The sequence below is a fragment of the Ipomoea nil genome, unplaced genomic scaffold (genome assembly GCF_001879475.1).
Source record: "Ipomoea nil cultivar Tokyo-kokei standard unplaced genomic scaffold, Asagao_1.1 scaffold1895, whole genome shotgun sequence".
NCBI lineage: Eukaryota > Viridiplantae > Streptophyta > Magnoliopsida > Solanales > Convolvulaceae > Ipomoea > Ipomoea nil.
In genome coordinates, this window is record NW_017618323.1 from 1,652,344 (window position 1) to 1,668,870 (window position 16,527).

The window sequence follows — 16,527 nt, forward strand, 5'->3', positions numbered from 1 at the left end:
TTTTTTGTTTTTTTTTTTTTTTTTTTGGGTTGGGAATATTTTTTTTTCCTTTGTTTTTATTGGTATGCTGACAATTTGTATACAGCGGATGGGTGTTGGTGATTGTGGATTTGTGAGATGGTTTGACCCTCCAGTGTGTTTGAGATTCAAGATGATTATTCTTAGGTTGCTAAGAAGAATAAATTGGAATGAGCAAAAAATTGAAGTCCTAAAAGCTAAGATTAGAGACACTGCAAGCATTAAGACTCCTAATCCAGTGTGAAACTGAAATTGAAGGGTTTAGTTGTGTTAATTTTATTTCTTTTTCTTTTTGTATCAATGGTAGTGTTTGTTAGTAATTTGAAACCAAGTAGTGATGGGTTTGAACAACCTATTTTAGCTTAGGGTGGTTGAATGTAGAACTTGATTTATAAGAATGAAATTGTTTAACTGGAATGAATGATTAGATTATTTTAGCTTATTTTGCTCAGTTTGAAATTGGAATGAACATGTGCTAAAACCAAAATGCAGAATGAGTTCTCAGGAAAATTCTTGTGAAAGAAACCACTTTTATTCAACAAGCCTAAAACTTTATAACTAATTAGCTAAGACTAGATGAGCATTGCATCAAAATTTATGAGTAATCACCACTCCCCCTAATGAATAACTCAATTCAAGGCAATCAAAGTAAAATCAAAATGTCCGCATGGGTAGCTCAACTGGTCATAGGGGTGAAACTTTGGAAGAATGACTGAGATTGAGTCTCACCAGCGGCAGTGTGTGGTTCAGCCTTTGGAAGAAAGTAAAATCAAAAAATCAAAATTAATTTCAGTTGAATCACCATGATTTACATCCTCCACAGAGTCGGGGTGTGGAGGGCCCATCCATACCACAACCTAATCTAGCACAAATTTCAACAACTTGTTTGCCTTTGGTTCCATCATCTAGGATTTTTCTTCATTTTGGAGGTTGGCCAAAACTTATCTTCACTCTATGGGAATTAATTGACATTCCCCCCTCATTTTGTATTCCATGCAATCCTACATTACATTTGACCACGAACAACATGTGTTGGAAATAACATAATCAACAAGTTTGTAAACAAATACATGAACCGCAATTACAAATTAAATAGTTACCTGTCATTTGAGAATTTACATCATCAAATATTTGAATAATAAAAGATCAACTACAATATAGGACTACCAGATTCGGAGGATTTAATTGGGTAATAAATATAGTTGAGGACCAAATAGGTAGTTTCCCAATAGTCAATGGACCAAATTGATTATAAACTCGATTTATAATTTTAGAACCGGAATCGAACCGATATGGTGCCCTCACGTAAAATTTTCACTTTCTCTGATGCGCAAACACCGCTCTCGTTCAAAGTGACAAGTTAAAACTGTTTTTCTCCGATCAATCTCCGGGCGATCAGAGATTTTTTTTTTTTTTTCCTGTGGATCTTCCGGCCAATTCAAGGTACGCCTTGCGATCTGCTGACTTCATCAATTACCATTCGGTTCGAAAATTTACTGAAGTAATCATTATCATCATTAGGTCTTCATTTCCTGCAATTATTTGCATTTTTCGGGTCCAGTTTTCCCTTCTAATTAACATCGGTTAACTGAATTAGCTAAAAATAATAATTTGATTTTCAAAGTGAATTTCTTTGTTTCGTGATAAAGATGTCTAATATTGTGAAACTTTTGGTGGTGTGATGGTAATGTTGTGTGGGGCAGAATGAGCCAGGTGTTCGAAGGATACGAACGGCAATAATTTCCTATAAAAAAAAAACATTTTTGTATAGATTTTTTACCTTTGGTGGTTCCTCTCACTGAATCTGTGATGCTTTATTGGTTTAGAATGCTTTGATGAAAAAGAAACCTATTTTTAAAACTACTAGTAATTGAATTCTGAGAATGCTCCTTTTTTGTTTTTTGGAATGTGGAATGGGAGTATGGTTTTGGATTTGGTAAAAGGTTGCATAGGGGCTAGAAAGCATAAGGATACTCCCCTACATGGTAATATGGGACAAGTAATTGTTGTAGGACTAGATGCTATTTGAAAACATGGCTTTTGGTTTTGCAAGAGCTAGTTGGAGATCTCTAAACGGAACTAATTCAAGAAAACTCAAGCTCAAGTTTGTAGGGCTATGAGGTGAGAAGGAGTCAAGTAATACCGCACAACCATACTATTTTATGTTGAGCTCTATGTCACCTATGCAAACTTCGGCATTACTTATGTAGTGAATGGAGAAGTTTGAAAACTCTAGCTTTCTATAGGTAGTTATCACTTCATCTTCCAACTTCTTGACTGGGTGCTAATTCAAGTACTATGATTTGAGCCATTATCAATGTTTAAGCAATGCCAAACAAAAGTCTAGCATAAACCGCCTAATTTCAAAGTACATGAATTCTTGAACATGAAAGAGTCCTTATATGTAGTAATATTTTGAAATTATAATAAAACAGAATACTGCATCTTTGGAGTTTGTGATCTTTTGTTTATGCTGAATTCTTATAAAGAGCAATGATAGATAGGTTGTGATGAGATGCCAAAAGGAGACAAACTTGTCTTAAGGGGTTTAAAATTCCATGGATACCATGGGGTGAAGCCTGAAGAAAGGACTCTGGGTCAAAAGTTTGTAGTGGATGTGGATGCCTGGATGGACCTTCGAACTGCTGGTAAATCTGACCAGTTATCAGACACACTTAGTTACACTGATATTTACCGGTGAGTTTGGAGTAACTGTCTTCCTTCTATTTTTTATCCTACTTTAGTTTGAGTTAGATCAAAATATGAAGTAAATGGATGAACATTTTGAAGTGGGTTATAGGCATTTATGTTCTTCCGTTGTTTCCTTTGCATCTCAAAATGCAAGCGATTCAGATATACTCTGTATTAGATTTATTAGTAGAAGTCACTTGAAGTTTTTACTTTTTAGTATTCACCAACTCTAGATAAATCATCATTATATATAGATCTTATGAGCTTTGTGACTTCAGATGCAATTCTTTTCACAACGTTATCTTATTTGAACCAATTTTTCCACTAAGTTACTTTTGTTAAATTGATGTGGTCAACTTGGGATAGCTTTTATGACTGAAGTTTAAGCCACTCCTTCCCTACCAAAATCCCCCCACAAATGCATACCAAATTGCCCTCTTCCATTCATGTGAATATGTGATGACAATGAGCACAGAAGAAATGGAAGAATATCCCACTTCACACTATGTTTACCCATTTTGTGAGATGAGATTCCTTAAATCTTGCCTTCTGGAATAACAGGTTCAAAGGAACAATTATATTCTTTGGGAACAGATGCTTCTTTTGGCACAATATTTATCATTAATTATCATTTCAACATTTCGATTTGGCAGCATAGTAAAAGAGGTTATGGAGGGGTCACCACATAATCTTCTTGAATCTGTGGCTGAACACATTTCAACTACAACCCTGAGCAAATACCCCCAGGTAAATGCTGTGCGTGTTCAGGTCGGAAAGCCACATGTTGCAGTCCAAGGACCAGTCGACTACTTGGGCGTTGAGATCATTAGATATCGAGGCATTGCCATATAAATCTGCCAAGGCTAATATTCTGCTGGTCGATTCTTCACCGAAATCTATACAATGTGTGTTTTTATTGTATCATAATTAAACTCTTCTTCATTACATTATATCGACGAAACTTGTAGTTTGAATTGATTGATAATGCCAAGTTTTCTGTTTGATGTCTTACATTGTCTTGTCAGAAAATTTCTAGGTTGGTTGAAGAAGGCATTCAAAAATGCTATAACAACAATAACAATAAACATTCTAGGTTTTTTTGTTTTTGTTTTTTTGTTTTTTGTTTTGTTTTTTTTTTTTTGTTTTTTTTTTTTTTTTTTTTTTTTTTTTTTGGTTATGGCAAATTCTTATGTGACAGTGTCACGGGTCAAGATCGTGAAATAGATTTAACAAATAGTCAATAGACATTTTTAGTATTTAAAAATTAAAAAATTCCTAATGCGGAAAAGATTTGAATTGTAGAATGTTTTTTAATGATACATTTTGTAATAATTTTTCCGTTAAAACTTTTTCTTTCTAAATCGTAACAATTTCTCCATTAAAAAAACTTTCACTTTCTAAATTTCTTTGCAAATATTTTTAAAAATTTAACAAGTCCTTTCACGATGAGAACTATAAGAGTTGTATTCACGATGTTTATCCTTCAATTTAACCTCATCATCATGCCTTTGCTAAACTCTGGTCATTTTTTAAGAATTTAAGACCATTAGTGGTAATATCATAGTACTCGAATGATCATGGGGCATATTCCCTCTAAGGATGAGATTAGAGTTGAAAACCTTGTTACATTGATGGTATTTAAGTCTTTTAAAGAATAGTCTAAGGATAACCACGGTTCAATTCAAATTGATTGATTCATCAAACTAGCCACACTGTAACAATCAAATTGAACATAAAACCGTAGGGACGATTCTGAATTCGAACAAAAAAAATTAATTATTAAATTTAGACTATTTTAAAAATCTAAAAGATTGGGTCTTTTTGGAAGTAGCTCCATATCCAAAGCCAAACATCAAAGATTAATATTTGGTGCCGTCGTGAGGAACCATCACGGTGATTTCGTCGCACCATGCGGTGGGAGGCTTATGGGAGTTAGTGATGCTTATTTAGCGGAGGCCTTGGCTTTCAAGGAAGCTCTATCATGGCTCAAGAGTCAATTGGAGTCTTTGTATTTTATTGAGTCGGATTGTTTGGATTTATGTTCTAGTTCTAATTTTGATAAATTGGACTTGTCATACGTTGGTTTGGTGATTAAGCAGTGTAGAATCATTGCTAACGACATAGGGAACATGTTAGTTCGTCATGTCAAAAGGTCAGCGAATCAGGTGGCTCATGTGTTGGCACGGGCAATTGGTTCAGCTTCTGTTCTTACTGTATGGGAGACTTTCCCGTCATTTTGTGTTTTGAGCTTGCTTTGATGTTAATGAAGGGATTTTTTTTTAAAAAAAAAAACAAAACAAAAACAAATACTCCGTATTTAGTTAAGGATAAATAAGTACTTTTCACTTAACTACACTCGAGATTAAAAGATTCGGGTTTTGATTTATTAAGGCTCTGTTTGGCAAACTATAAGCTAGGAGCTGAGAACTGAAAATGAGCTGAAAGCTTATAAAAGCTATAAGCTCGAAGTTGAAAACTGAGCTGAAAGCTTATAAAAGCTATAAGCTCGAAGTTGAAAACTGAAAAGCTATTAAACTAGCTGCTATGAGTGAAAGTGTTTGGTAAAATTAACTTTTTCGATAGGTTAATAAGTGTAAAAAAAATTAAAAAGAACATTTTCATAAAATTTAAATTAGTTTGTGAGGAAATTTTAATTTTAGAACCGGAATCGAACCGATATGATGCCCCCCACGTAAAATTTTCGCTTTTTCTGATGCGCAAACAGCGCTCTCGGTACGGTTCTCATTTTATAATAAATCCAGATTGTTCAAAGTGACAAGTTAAAACTGTTTTTCTCCGATCAATCTCCGGGCGGTCAGAGAATTTTTTTTTCTGTGGATCTTCCGGCCAATTCAAGGTACGCCTTGCGATCTGCTGACTTCATCAATTACCTTCCGGTTCGAAAATTTATTGCAGTAATCATTATCATCATTAGGTCTTCATTTCCTGCAATTATTTGCATTTTTCGGGTCCAGTTTTCGGTTGATCTGACTTCTAATTAACATCGGTTAACTGAATTAGCTAAAAATAATAATTTGATTTTCAAAGTGAATTTCGTTGTTTCGTGATAAAGATGTCTAATATTGTGAAACTTTTGGTGGTGTGATGGTAATTTTGTGTGGGGCAGAATGAGCCAGGTGTTCGAAGGATACGAACGGCAATACTGTGAGCTTTCAGCTAACTTGACGAAGAAGTGCACCTCAGCTAGTCTCTTAGATGGAGGTGAGAATAATTTCCTGTTTAAAAAAAAAAAAAACATTTTTGTTTAGATTTTTTACCTTTGGTGGTTCCTCTCACTGAATATGTTATGCTTTATTGGTTTAGAATGCTTTGATGAAAAAGAAACCTATTTTTAGAACTACTAGTAATTGAATTATGAGAATGCTCCTTTTTTGTTTTTTTTTGGAATGTGGAATGGGAGCATGGTTTTGAATTTGGTAAAAGGTTGCATAGGGGCTAGAAAGCATAAGGATACTCCCCTACATGGTAATATGGGACAAGTGATTGTTGTAGGACTAGATGCTATTTGAAAACATGGGTTTTGGTTTTGCAAGAGCTAGTTGGAGATCTCTAAACGGAACTAATTCAAGAAAACTCAAGCTCAAGTTTGTAGGGCTATGAGGTGAGAAGGAGTCAAGTAATACCACACAACCATACTATTTTATGTTGAGCTCTATGTCACCTATGCAAACTCTGGCATTACTTATGTAGTGAATGGGGAAGTTTGAAAACTCTAGCTTTCTATAGGTAGTTATCACTTCCATCTTCCAACTTCCTGAAGTGGATGAGACTGAAAAAAGATTCAGATAAAACTAGCTTGGTTATTGGTTTCTCCATTGAAGTGTGGTAGTTTTGTGCATAAATTAGGAAATTTATTTATGGAACTGTGCCAGTAATGCTTTAGCTTTTGTGTGCCTTACATTGATTCCTGCCTTCATTATCAGATCTATGTTACAATTTAGAGGTGTCCTTTCATGCAGATATTTTGATTCTATACCCAGTAGTATTTAACTGTGGTTTTCCTGTCTGTTCATGCTTGCAGAACAAAAGAAGCAGAAAATTTCTGAAGTACAATCTGGATTGGAAGATGCTGAGGCTTTGGTAATGTAAAAAATGAATTTTGGCGGCCAAGTGTTGCTTTTGTGGAATTCTTTATTAAAAAAACACTATCATTGTCTCTATTGTGCAGATTCGCAAAATGGATCTTGAGGCTAGGAGTTTACCTCCAAATTTAAAAGCCACGCTTCTTGCGAAGCTAAGAGAATATAAAAGTGATTTGAACAATGTGAAAAATGAAGTCAAAAGGATTACATCAGCCAACCAAGCAGCAAGGGATGAATTGTTTGAATCTGGAATGGCAGATGCCAAGGCGGTATCCCCTTGTCCCCATTTATGATTTTCTGTCTTATGTTCATTGTCTTGAAACAGTTTTCTTGTTAGATAAATGTGCGTGAGTTGATGTAATACTCAACATTCTTTTTACTTGTTTGAGTGCCAACTTGCTTGACTGCTACGAGTCCTATGCCGTGCTTTCTGTAGCCCCAATGTGTGACCTCATATCCAACATCAGTTTTAGTATGACATTGTTGAGACATCATCATTGCAATGCTTTCTATTCAATAACTACACTTAAATAGGTATGCTGTAAGAAAGGAAAACTTTGTACTTCTGTGTTAGGATGTCAGGTGGGACAATTGTATCTCAGGTCTTAATTATTGGTGGAAACCTCTACTATTTGTTTATTATTTATTTCCTATTAATGCAGCCTTGCTAATCTTCTTTTTTATCCATTATTAGGGGGTCTTTGGTTGGATAGAGAACTTTTTCCTTGGAAAAACTTTTCCTTAAATTTGAGGAAAATTGAATTTTTCCTCCGTTTGGTTCATAGAAAACGTTTACCTCAAATATGAAGAAAAAGTTTTCCAAGGCTCTACCCTTAGACCAAATATGTATAATAATTTTTTTTTTAATATTATTATAATAAAATATTTAATTATAATATTTTAATATATGATATTGTAATCTTGATAAATTATACTCCGTAATATTTTAATTTAAAAATCACTATTACTTTTATTATCATTATTATTATTATTATTGTGTAGGGGCATATTGGTCTCTATACTCATTATTTCTTACCATTCCAAACTCAACCAAACAATGAAATCAATATTCATAGTAATTTCTTTTCCACTAACCAAACAATAGAATCATTCTTACTGGTAATTTCTTTTTGAATTAATTTCACTTTTGGTCCCACTACTTTTAATGTTCTATCACTTTTGGTGCACAATTTTAAAAATTTTTAATTTTGGTGCCTAACTTTGTTATTTTTATCAGTTTTGGTCCTTTCGGCCAAATTGACAGCGAAATGTTACTGGATTTTATATTGTTAGGGGTAAATCGTCATCCCAAGGAAACATTTTCAATATCTAAACAAAATCACTGTAAAATCATATTTATAGGTGTTTGACGATGAAAATAATGGGAAAGACGGGCAGAAACCAGACAGATCTATGGGATTTATAGTTTCGACCATTGACAAACTCTTCTTTTCCTCTTAATATGATTTTTCTTTTGTTTAAATATTGAAGATCTTTCCATGGGATGACGATTTTGCCCCTAAAATATAAAATTCGGAAATATTTTACCGTCAATTTGGCTGGAAGGACCAAAACTGATAAAAATAACAAAGTTAGGCACCAAAATTGAAAAAATTTAAAGTTGTGCACCAAAAGTGATACGAACTCAAAAGTCGTGGGACCAAAAGTGAAATTAATTCTTTCTTTTTCATGGAATTTCAATTCCATTCCTCAAATATTTTCTGCGAACCAAACATGCCATTAGTGTTTAGAAATTATGGGTGAACTTCTATTGGATTAAAAATTAATTGGGCCTATTACTTACAGCCCCAAAAGTTCCCAAAAAACACCTGAAATAACCTCTGTCCTGCACAGGGAGTCTGCCCTTTGTTCTGCAACAAGGGTGCACGCCCTTGTGCTACTTGTTCCTGCCTCAGCAACGCCTTTTTAAACCATGCAGGTGGGACAATCATATCACAGGTTTTAATTATTGGTGGAAACAAGGTTATCAAGGCGGACTTTCTAGGCGAGATGCCACCAACTTGCCTAGTCGACTAGGCGACCGCCTAGGCGATGACTAGGCGATGAGTATTAAATAAATAAAATATATAAAATATATACATATATATTGAAAATATCTTGTCTTGGGCAACCTATTTACTTCAAGTTGTCTTTAGTAGATGAATAGTTTTTCCTAGAATAATGAGAAGTTTAGTATTTATTGTATATTGAAAATATCTTGTCTTGGGAAGCCTTTTTGAACCCTATTTACTTCAAGTCATCTTTGAGAAGATGAATAGTTTTTCCTAGAGTAGTGAGAAGTCTAGTATTTATTGATAACATGTCAGGGTGAGGTAGTGGGCTTTGCTCGGAATAGAGGACGACGCCGGAGCTCAAATCGCGCCGCCATCGGAGCCTCCAAGCGCCGCCGCCGCACCGCTGCTCCGACGCCACGCGCCGGCGCGTGAGGCAGATTCCGGCGTCTTCTCCGGCTGAAAATTACACCGGTCAACTCGCCTTAGTGTGTAGGTTCTGCCCATGTATGTTTTGTGGGGTTTTGGGTTGTATTTTGCACTTAGGCGAGGCAAACGGACTAGGCGCAAGGCCGTGACCGCCCAGACGCCTAGGCGGAGCCTTGATAACCCTGGGTGGAAACCACAATGGAGTACTATTTATTTATTCTTTATTTGCAAAATATTAAGTTTCTAATTTCTATGGCAAGCTCATGTGATTGTAGTCCTATTGTGCAGCTGAGCTGCTTCTATCCCTGGAAATGGCATCTTGAGTTAATGAGATTGAGAGGGCATCATAAAATCTCTTATATTCCAACACTTTAAGCTTTTAATAATTTGAAGATTCTTACATAATGTTACAGGTATCAGCTGATCAAAGACAAAGACTGATGATGTCAACTGAGAGATTAAATCAGTCCAGTGATAGGATTAGAGAAGGTCGAAAAGTGATGCTGGAAACTGAAGAGCTTGGGGTTTCAATTCTTCAAGATTTGCACCAACAACGGCAGTCTCTTCTGCATGCTCATAACACGGTGTGTCTAATAATCAGCTGCTTTTAACTTTTTAGTCGTTGCTTTAATAACTGAAAGACTGGGCAATATCAACCAAGTTTTAATATTTCCAAATGTGTGAATGTAGAGGTAAAACAATCTCGTTCCTTTTTCACAGCTTCATGGAGTGGATGACAATATTAGTAGGAGCAAGAAGATACTGACTACCATGTCAAGAAGGATGAGCAGGAATAAATGGATCATTGGATCAATCATTGCAGTCTTGGTGATTGCAATCATATTGATTCTTTACTTTAAGCTTTCCCATTAGTCAAAATGCCCAGGTTTTTGCATCTCCGTCCTTTTTTCGTGTTTGAAACTGGAATGCATGCATTTTGGAACATCTATTCTCATCTACTGAACTTCTGGTTGTGGGTCACTTTGAAGCCTTTGTTTGGTAATGGTATGTCGTGCTCGAACCTTCAAACTGCATTTTTATAACTTCTGGCAGTTTTTGTTAAATAATGGTAAATAAGTCCATTTTACATCATATGCTTTAGATATATCATATATTATCCATGCTTTTATACTTTTAAGTGCTTGTATTTCCTTACTCATCGTCGCCTATTTCGGCTATTTGTGTTGTTTTGTTTTTTTTAGCAATTTGTTGAAAGAAGTGAAAACTGAAAATCTAGAAAGGGTTTGATTCCAAATATATTCATGAATGTTAAACTCCTACATTGCTTTTGTAGATTCAGGTTCGCCATGCTGATATATGGATGTGGCCTTAAATTCTCAAATATGCATGAATTTAAAATTATTAGAAAATTTTATGTAATAGTTCTAACATTATCAAATTATCCAATTGTTACATCATGTATTAGGGTTCATCTTGCATTGTGGACTTTGGTTCAAAAATTATGAGAGTGTTTGGTAAATAGTTGTTAGTTGATAGTTGTTAGCTGATTATGTTAGTAGCTTTGACTAGTTGATAGCATTAGTTGATTGCAAAAAGATGTTTGGTAAATTAGCTGATAGTTGATTGATTACATGCAAAATGACTTTAGCTGATCAAAAAAGTTACTTTGAATAGCTAATTAATCAAACATTTATATTGATTGTTTAACCATGTCAAAAAACTAATCTATCTATATCTATCTACATCTACAAATCTACATCTACATCTACAAATCTAATAAGAGTAAAAAATGTTAGGCCTTTAACTGGAACAAAAAAATATCGGTACAATTATTTCTTAAAATGAATGGTTTATATTATTTTGATTTTAATATTATTTAATGATTTTCTTTAATTACCCTTTATTATATTGTTTTCTTCCCTTAAATAATCTTAAATTTTGTTAGTATAAACTTTACTAACGGAATATTCCGTTAACTATTTATTATTGTTGACATACTTATTAATTTATATAAGAAAGATCTTAAGTTTGAACCCCGTCTCAATTAGAGTTGGCATAATTGTTAAACATATATTATGAATATGTTAAAATATATTAAAAATATATTTAATATAAAATTTAACATAAACTTTGGTCAAATAATTAATTAGCCCGATTAAATACATAACATTCAAAGTTGAGCATCAAATATTATAAATCAGGAACTTTAAAAATCATTTGATTTTATTGATTTAAAAAAAAAATTAGGTTAATTTTTTTTTTTTTTTTTTACGTTTAATTAATCTTCTTTTCATTATTTAGAACAAAACTTAACATTTCAATTATGCTTTTGCATTATTGGAATGATTTATGTCATTATGGTATTAATATTTTTTGTATTTTTTATAATGGTAAAATTGTACATTACTTTACAAATATTATACTATTATTTTTTTTATCGGACAAAATTGTTCTTACATCATTGTCAGACCTGCGCGGTCTAACTACAAAGTTGATAAATACAATTACACATGGACTCTAAAACGGTAGGACTATTTTTCAAATAATTGACAATGTTAACATCATACTAGCTCCAATTGAACAAGTTTACACATCAGAATTTTATCAATGCATGAAAACTTCTAAATAAATTTGTAAGTTAATTTTTACTATATCATTATAACAATATCTATTGTAACCATATATTTTGAATTATTTATTATCATCCTCTATTGACAGCAATAGTCATTGACAAACTCTCAAAACAATTTGTCTCAACAAGGAATTTTTCGACACATTTACTCTAGTGGTAAAGCCTACGACTGTAAGACTCCTTCTATCTCTAGCTTTATCATCTGGGTGGTCTATTAAACAGCTAGATGTTCATAATGCTTTTCTGAATGGTAATCTGGCTGAAATAGTTTATATGAAGCAACCCCCTGGTTATATTGATGCTAACTTCCCGAATCATGTTTGGTTGTTAAAAAGATCTCTGTATGGGTTAAAACAAGTTCCCAGAGCTTGGTTTAATCGGCTACATACGTTCTTACTATCAGTTGGTTTTCAAGCATCCAAGACAGATGTCTCTCTGTTCTATTACTCTAAAGACTCTGCTTTGATTTATCTATTGGTGTACGTGGATGACATTCTTGTAATGGGAAGTAATCAGAGTATTATGTCTCAGCTCTTGTCCAAACTGTCTGCTACATTCAAAATCAGAGATCTTGGTGAACCAAATTTCTTTTTGGGTATTGAAACAGTCAAGAGTGACAATGAGATTATTTTAACTCAACAACGGTATATGAATGATATTTTAACACGGGCTGGAATGTCTGAATGCAAACCCCTTTCTACACCCATATCTGTCTAGAAAACTGTCCCCTTCAATGCAGATCTATATGATGATCCCACACAGTACAGGAGTCTAGCTGGAGCACTACAATATCTCACTGTTACACGATCTGACCTATCCTTTGCAGTTAATCAATTATGCCAGCACATGCATGCTCCCACCATGTCACACTGGGAGCAGCTCCAACGGGTACTCGGGTATGTTAAGGGAACAGTTGATCATGGTTTACGCATACAACGGTGCTCATCAAGAGACATTCATGCCTTCTCTGATTCTGATTGTGCTGGTTGTTCTGAAGATCGAAAATCCACGAGTGGTTTCGCTGTTTTCTTTGGGAGTAATCTTATATCCTGGGGTTGCAAGAAACAGAGAACTGTTGCCAGGTCATCCACTGAGGCTGAATACAAAGCTCTTGCAGATGTTTGTGCTGAGGTTCTATGGATTATGTCATTACTGCGTGAGATACAGACTCCAGACATTTACATTCCAAAATTATGGTGTGATAATCAAGGAGCTACATATATGAGTGCCAACCCAATCTTTCATACACGCACCAAGCATGTGGAGATTGATCATCATTTTGTTCGTGATCGAGTAGCTTCGGGCGATATCCAAGTCAACTTCATCTCCACGAAGGATCAACTTGTTGATATCTTCACCAAAGCTCTGTCTGGACCTAGATTTTCTTCCCTAAGGGACAAGCTACAGGTTACTAGTATACGATGTGCTTGAAGGGGGGGGGGGGGGGGGGGAGTATTAGGACTCTATGTATCTGAGTCTGTTTAGAACTTCTTATCCCTGTCACACTGTGACTCTCTATTCTTATCCCTGTCACACTGTGACTCTCTATTGTATATATTCACATCATCTGATCTCATTGTAATCAAGTTCAGTAAATACAATACAGTCAATTCTCATCACTATAAACACATAAAATTAGATCACAAATAACCTGGGATAATTTTGGGAGTAATTCTTAAAAGAAAGAGAGATTTCGCACTTCTTAGGATTAAGAGTAAAGAGAGCTTAATATTAAAATTACTAAATTGTCTCTTTATTTAACACCAATTTGAAGGAATAACACACCAAGGACTAAATTGAGCAAAAATACAAAAGTCTAGGACTACATTAGGTCATCGAAATCGTTTAGGAAGAAATTGAGAAAAATCACTATAATCGATAACAATTTTGAATATTAACTCTTTTTAGATTTGAAGGACTAGATTCTCCCGGAACGCTAGCTAAGCTAATAGTCTTAGTTCCCTTCAATTCCCACGACTTTTAAATCTTTGTCACATTTAGTCACCGATTATTAAAAAAATAAATTTGAAAAGACTATTAAATTTTGAGTTAATTCCAGCAATGGTCCCCTAAGTATGGTGATTTTCCATAATTAGTCCTCAATTTTTAATTTGGACAATTTAACCACCTGACTATCAAAATCTTTCCAATTATGGTCCTTCCGTCAAATCCTAGTTAAGTGGATGTCAATTTGAAGGGTAAAAACATCTTTTATGTCTTCCCTCCCTCTTCTGTCTTCTCTTCGTCGATGTGCAGCAGAGCACATGATCTAATTCTTACCAAAGTTCAAGGAGAGCACTCCTTATATCCAATCTTGTCATTGATTTTTTTTTTTTTTTTTGAAAAACCAAACTTTCCATAAAATCAACGAGAAATTCTGTTACACAGGGAACCACTCAGAAAATGTGGAATACAGTCAAAGAACTCAATTCTATCCTCCCAAATGTAACTAAGAGCTTTTTTGGCCAATAAATGAGCCATCCCATTATCCCGACGCTGAACGAAGCGGAAGGTGACCATAGGCAAGTCATGAAGCAGCTCGCGGACCTCTTGAATGATAAAACCAAAAGGTGAGATATTTGCGTCTATCGCTACCACTCGTGTGACCACCTGTGCATCCGTCTCCAAGATCACTCTCCCACATCCCCTTTCCTTTATCCAACTCAAAGCTTCCTTAGCTCCCACCGCTTCAGTCTCTCGTACCATATACAGACCCCACTTGGCAAACATCACCACCCCCATCACCCTTCCATCCCAATCAAAAACAGACCACCCAAATCCCATGCGGTTATGCTCATGGTCCATTGCTATATCAATTCTTACCTTTACATCTCCAAGGGTCATACAATCATCTTGGATAGTGTGATGATCCAACACAGTTGGGAGCATCCCACGCATGTCAATCCCATTGTTCTGCCGCCAGCTATCCGCGTACATAATTGCGTGATGCACCAAGTTCGCCGGTTCCGAGACCATACCCCGCCAGAGTTTTTTATTTCGTGCCTCCCATATTGCCCATGTGACCATCACAACGCGCTCCAGTAGTTCCTTTGATGGAAAGCGCCACTTCTCATCCAGCCACTCATCAATAGAACCCACATATCGTAGCAACCACTGATCATTCAAAACGAGCCAGCATTTATGAGCAAATTCACAATTAGCAAACACATGAACAATACTCTCATTTGCTCTACCACACAGCCCACAAACGGGATCACAGGGAACACGTTTCACCAATAAAGCATCCGTGGTGGGAAACCGCAAAGTACACAAATTCCAGAAAAAACATTTGACTTTTGGTGGGATTTTTAAATGCCATAGCCCCCTCCATACCACCTCCACCCCATACCCCAATTCGCCCGTAGCTACTCTATAGTCACTTCTAACCGAATAGAGCCCATTCATCTCGTTATACCAATACACCGAGTCCCGAACCCCCGCGGATGGAATAGGCACACTCATAATCTTGTTCACATCCCGCTCACAAAAAATGTCTCTCACCACCCCTAAGTCCCACTGGTTGGTATTCACACACCTTGGGATCTCACGACAGGATTTTCTAAATAGTGTTGTATCGGTGTTTCAATACACGGGTTTAGCTTGTCCGGCAGCCACGGATCCCCACAAACTCTAATCGACTCTCCATTTCCCACTCTCCACCTCAACCCCTTTCCCAACACAGTTTGCGACTCCCAAATACTGGACCATACAAATGATGGATTAGACCCCCTCTTCGCCTCAAGGAAAGAGCAATTAGGAAAATATCTCGCTTTAAACACCTTGGTAACCAAAGCATCGGGCTTAGTAAGAAAATTCCAACCCTGCTTTCCCAACATGGCTAAATTCATCTCACGAACTCTCCGGAAACCCATCCCCCCAAACTTTTTTGGCACACACAAGTCACTCCACTTACACCACCTTATCCCCCCTTCTTTCCCTCCTCTCACAACCCCACCAGAAAGAATTCATAATCTTTTCTATCTCATCGCACAAACCAAGGGGAAGCAGAAACACATTCATAGCATAGTTTAGTAGGCTCTGTAGAACAGTTTTCAAAAGGACCTCCCTTCCCCCCCCCCCCCCCCCCCCCCCCCCCCCCCTAGATAAGAAATGATTGCCCCATTGCATCACATGAGCCCTCACCCAATCCCGAATAAACCCCAGAATTTCTCGCTTCTTTTTACCAATATACCCTGGCAACCCCAGATATTTGCCTTGCCCCTGCTGTTCATGAATTCCCAACTTCTCACAAACAGCCTCCTTATCCTCCCTGTGAACATTTCGGCCAAACACAATAGAAGACTTCCCCAGATTTACTTCTTGGCCACTCGCCTCCCCATACTCCCTCAAAACATCATCCAGGACCCCTGACTTAAAGTTATTTGCCCTAAAAAAGAAAAGGCAATCATCGGCGAAAAAAAGGTGGGAAATAGCTGGAGCTACTCTTGCCACCCTCATTCCATGCAGAATCCCTTCCTCCTCCCGAGCTCTCAACATAGCACTAAGGCACTCTGCAACCAGAATAAATAAACAAGGTGATAACGGATCCCCCTGTCTTAAACCCCTCCCCGGCTCCACCGGCCCCCACTCCTTCCCTTCCACCAGAATCGAGTAGCGCACAGTAGTGACGCACTCCCTCATCAACCTCACCCAATGCTCATCAACCTCACCCAATCTTGTC

At 36.2% G+C, this 16,527-nt stretch overlaps 2 protein-coding genes across 5 annotated transcripts; both read left to right on the forward strand.

Annotated features, from left to right (window-relative positions):
* The first annotated feature begins 1,310 nt into the window (after nucleotides 1–1,310).
* On the forward strand, nucleotides 1,311–3,806 carry LOC109193553 (dihydroneopterin aldolase 1-like). 3 transcript variants are annotated; one of them, XM_019344404.1, is made up of 3 exons: nucleotides 1,311–1,461; nucleotides 2,508–2,715; nucleotides 3,363–3,806. In XM_019344404.1, exons 2-3 carry the CDS (start codon nucleotides 2,534–2,536, stop codon nucleotides 3,559–3,561), a joined length of 381 nt encoding a protein of 126 aa, XP_019199949.1. In that variant the 5' UTR covers nucleotides 1,311–1,461; nucleotides 2,508–2,533; the 3' UTR covers nucleotides 3,562–3,806. The 3 variants fall into 3 exon arrangements, with proteins under 3 accessions (XP_019199949.1, XP_019199948.1, XP_019199947.1); XM_019344403.1 differs by having other exon boundaries at nucleotides 2,519–2,715; XM_019344402.1 differs by having other exon boundaries at nucleotides 2,523–2,715.
* A 1,606-nt stretch (nucleotides 3,807–5,412) lies between these two features.
* On the forward strand, nucleotides 5,413–10,345 carry LOC109193552 (vesicle transport v-SNARE 11-like). Of its 2 annotated transcripts, XM_019344401.1 has the most exons (6): nucleotides 5,413–5,566; nucleotides 5,837–5,931; nucleotides 6,752–6,810; nucleotides 6,899–7,081; nucleotides 9,667–9,837; nucleotides 9,974–10,345. In XM_019344401.1, exons 2-6 carry the CDS (start codon nucleotides 5,838–5,840, stop codon nucleotides 10,124–10,126), a joined length of 660 nt encoding a protein of 219 aa, XP_019199946.1. In that variant the 5' UTR covers nucleotides 5,413–5,566; nucleotide 5,837; the 3' UTR covers nucleotides 10,127–10,345. The 2 variants fall into 2 exon arrangements, with proteins under 2 accessions (XP_019199946.1, XP_019199945.1); XM_019344400.1 differs by lacking the exon at nucleotides 5,413–5,566 and having other exon boundaries at nucleotides 5,819–5,931; nucleotides 9,974–10,282.
* The last annotated feature ends 6,182 nt before the right edge of the window (nucleotides 10,346–16,527 follow it).

Excerpts from the sequence above, each read along its gene's own strand:
- LOC109193553 (XM_019344404.1), top strand. The coding sequence starts at position 2,534 with ATGCCAAAAGGAGACAAACTTGTCTTAAGGGGTTTAAAATTCCATGGA. Across the intron at positions 2,716-3,362 it reads AGTTACACTGATATTTACCG|CATAGTAAAAGAGGTTATGG; the intron begins GTGAGTTTGGAG and ends TCGATTTGGCAG.
- LOC109193552 (XM_019344401.1), top strand. The coding sequence starts at position 5,838 with ATGAGCCAGGTGTTCGAAGGATACGAACGGCAATACTGTGAGCTTTCA. Across the intron at positions 6,811-6,898 it reads TGGAAGATGCTGAGGCTTTG|ATTCGCAAAATGGATCTTGA; the intron begins GTAATGTAAAAA and ends TCTATTGTGCAG. Across the intron at positions 9,838-9,973 it reads TTCTGCATGCTCATAACACG|CTTCATGGAGTGGATGACAA; the intron begins GTGTGTCTAATA and ends CCTTTTTCACAG.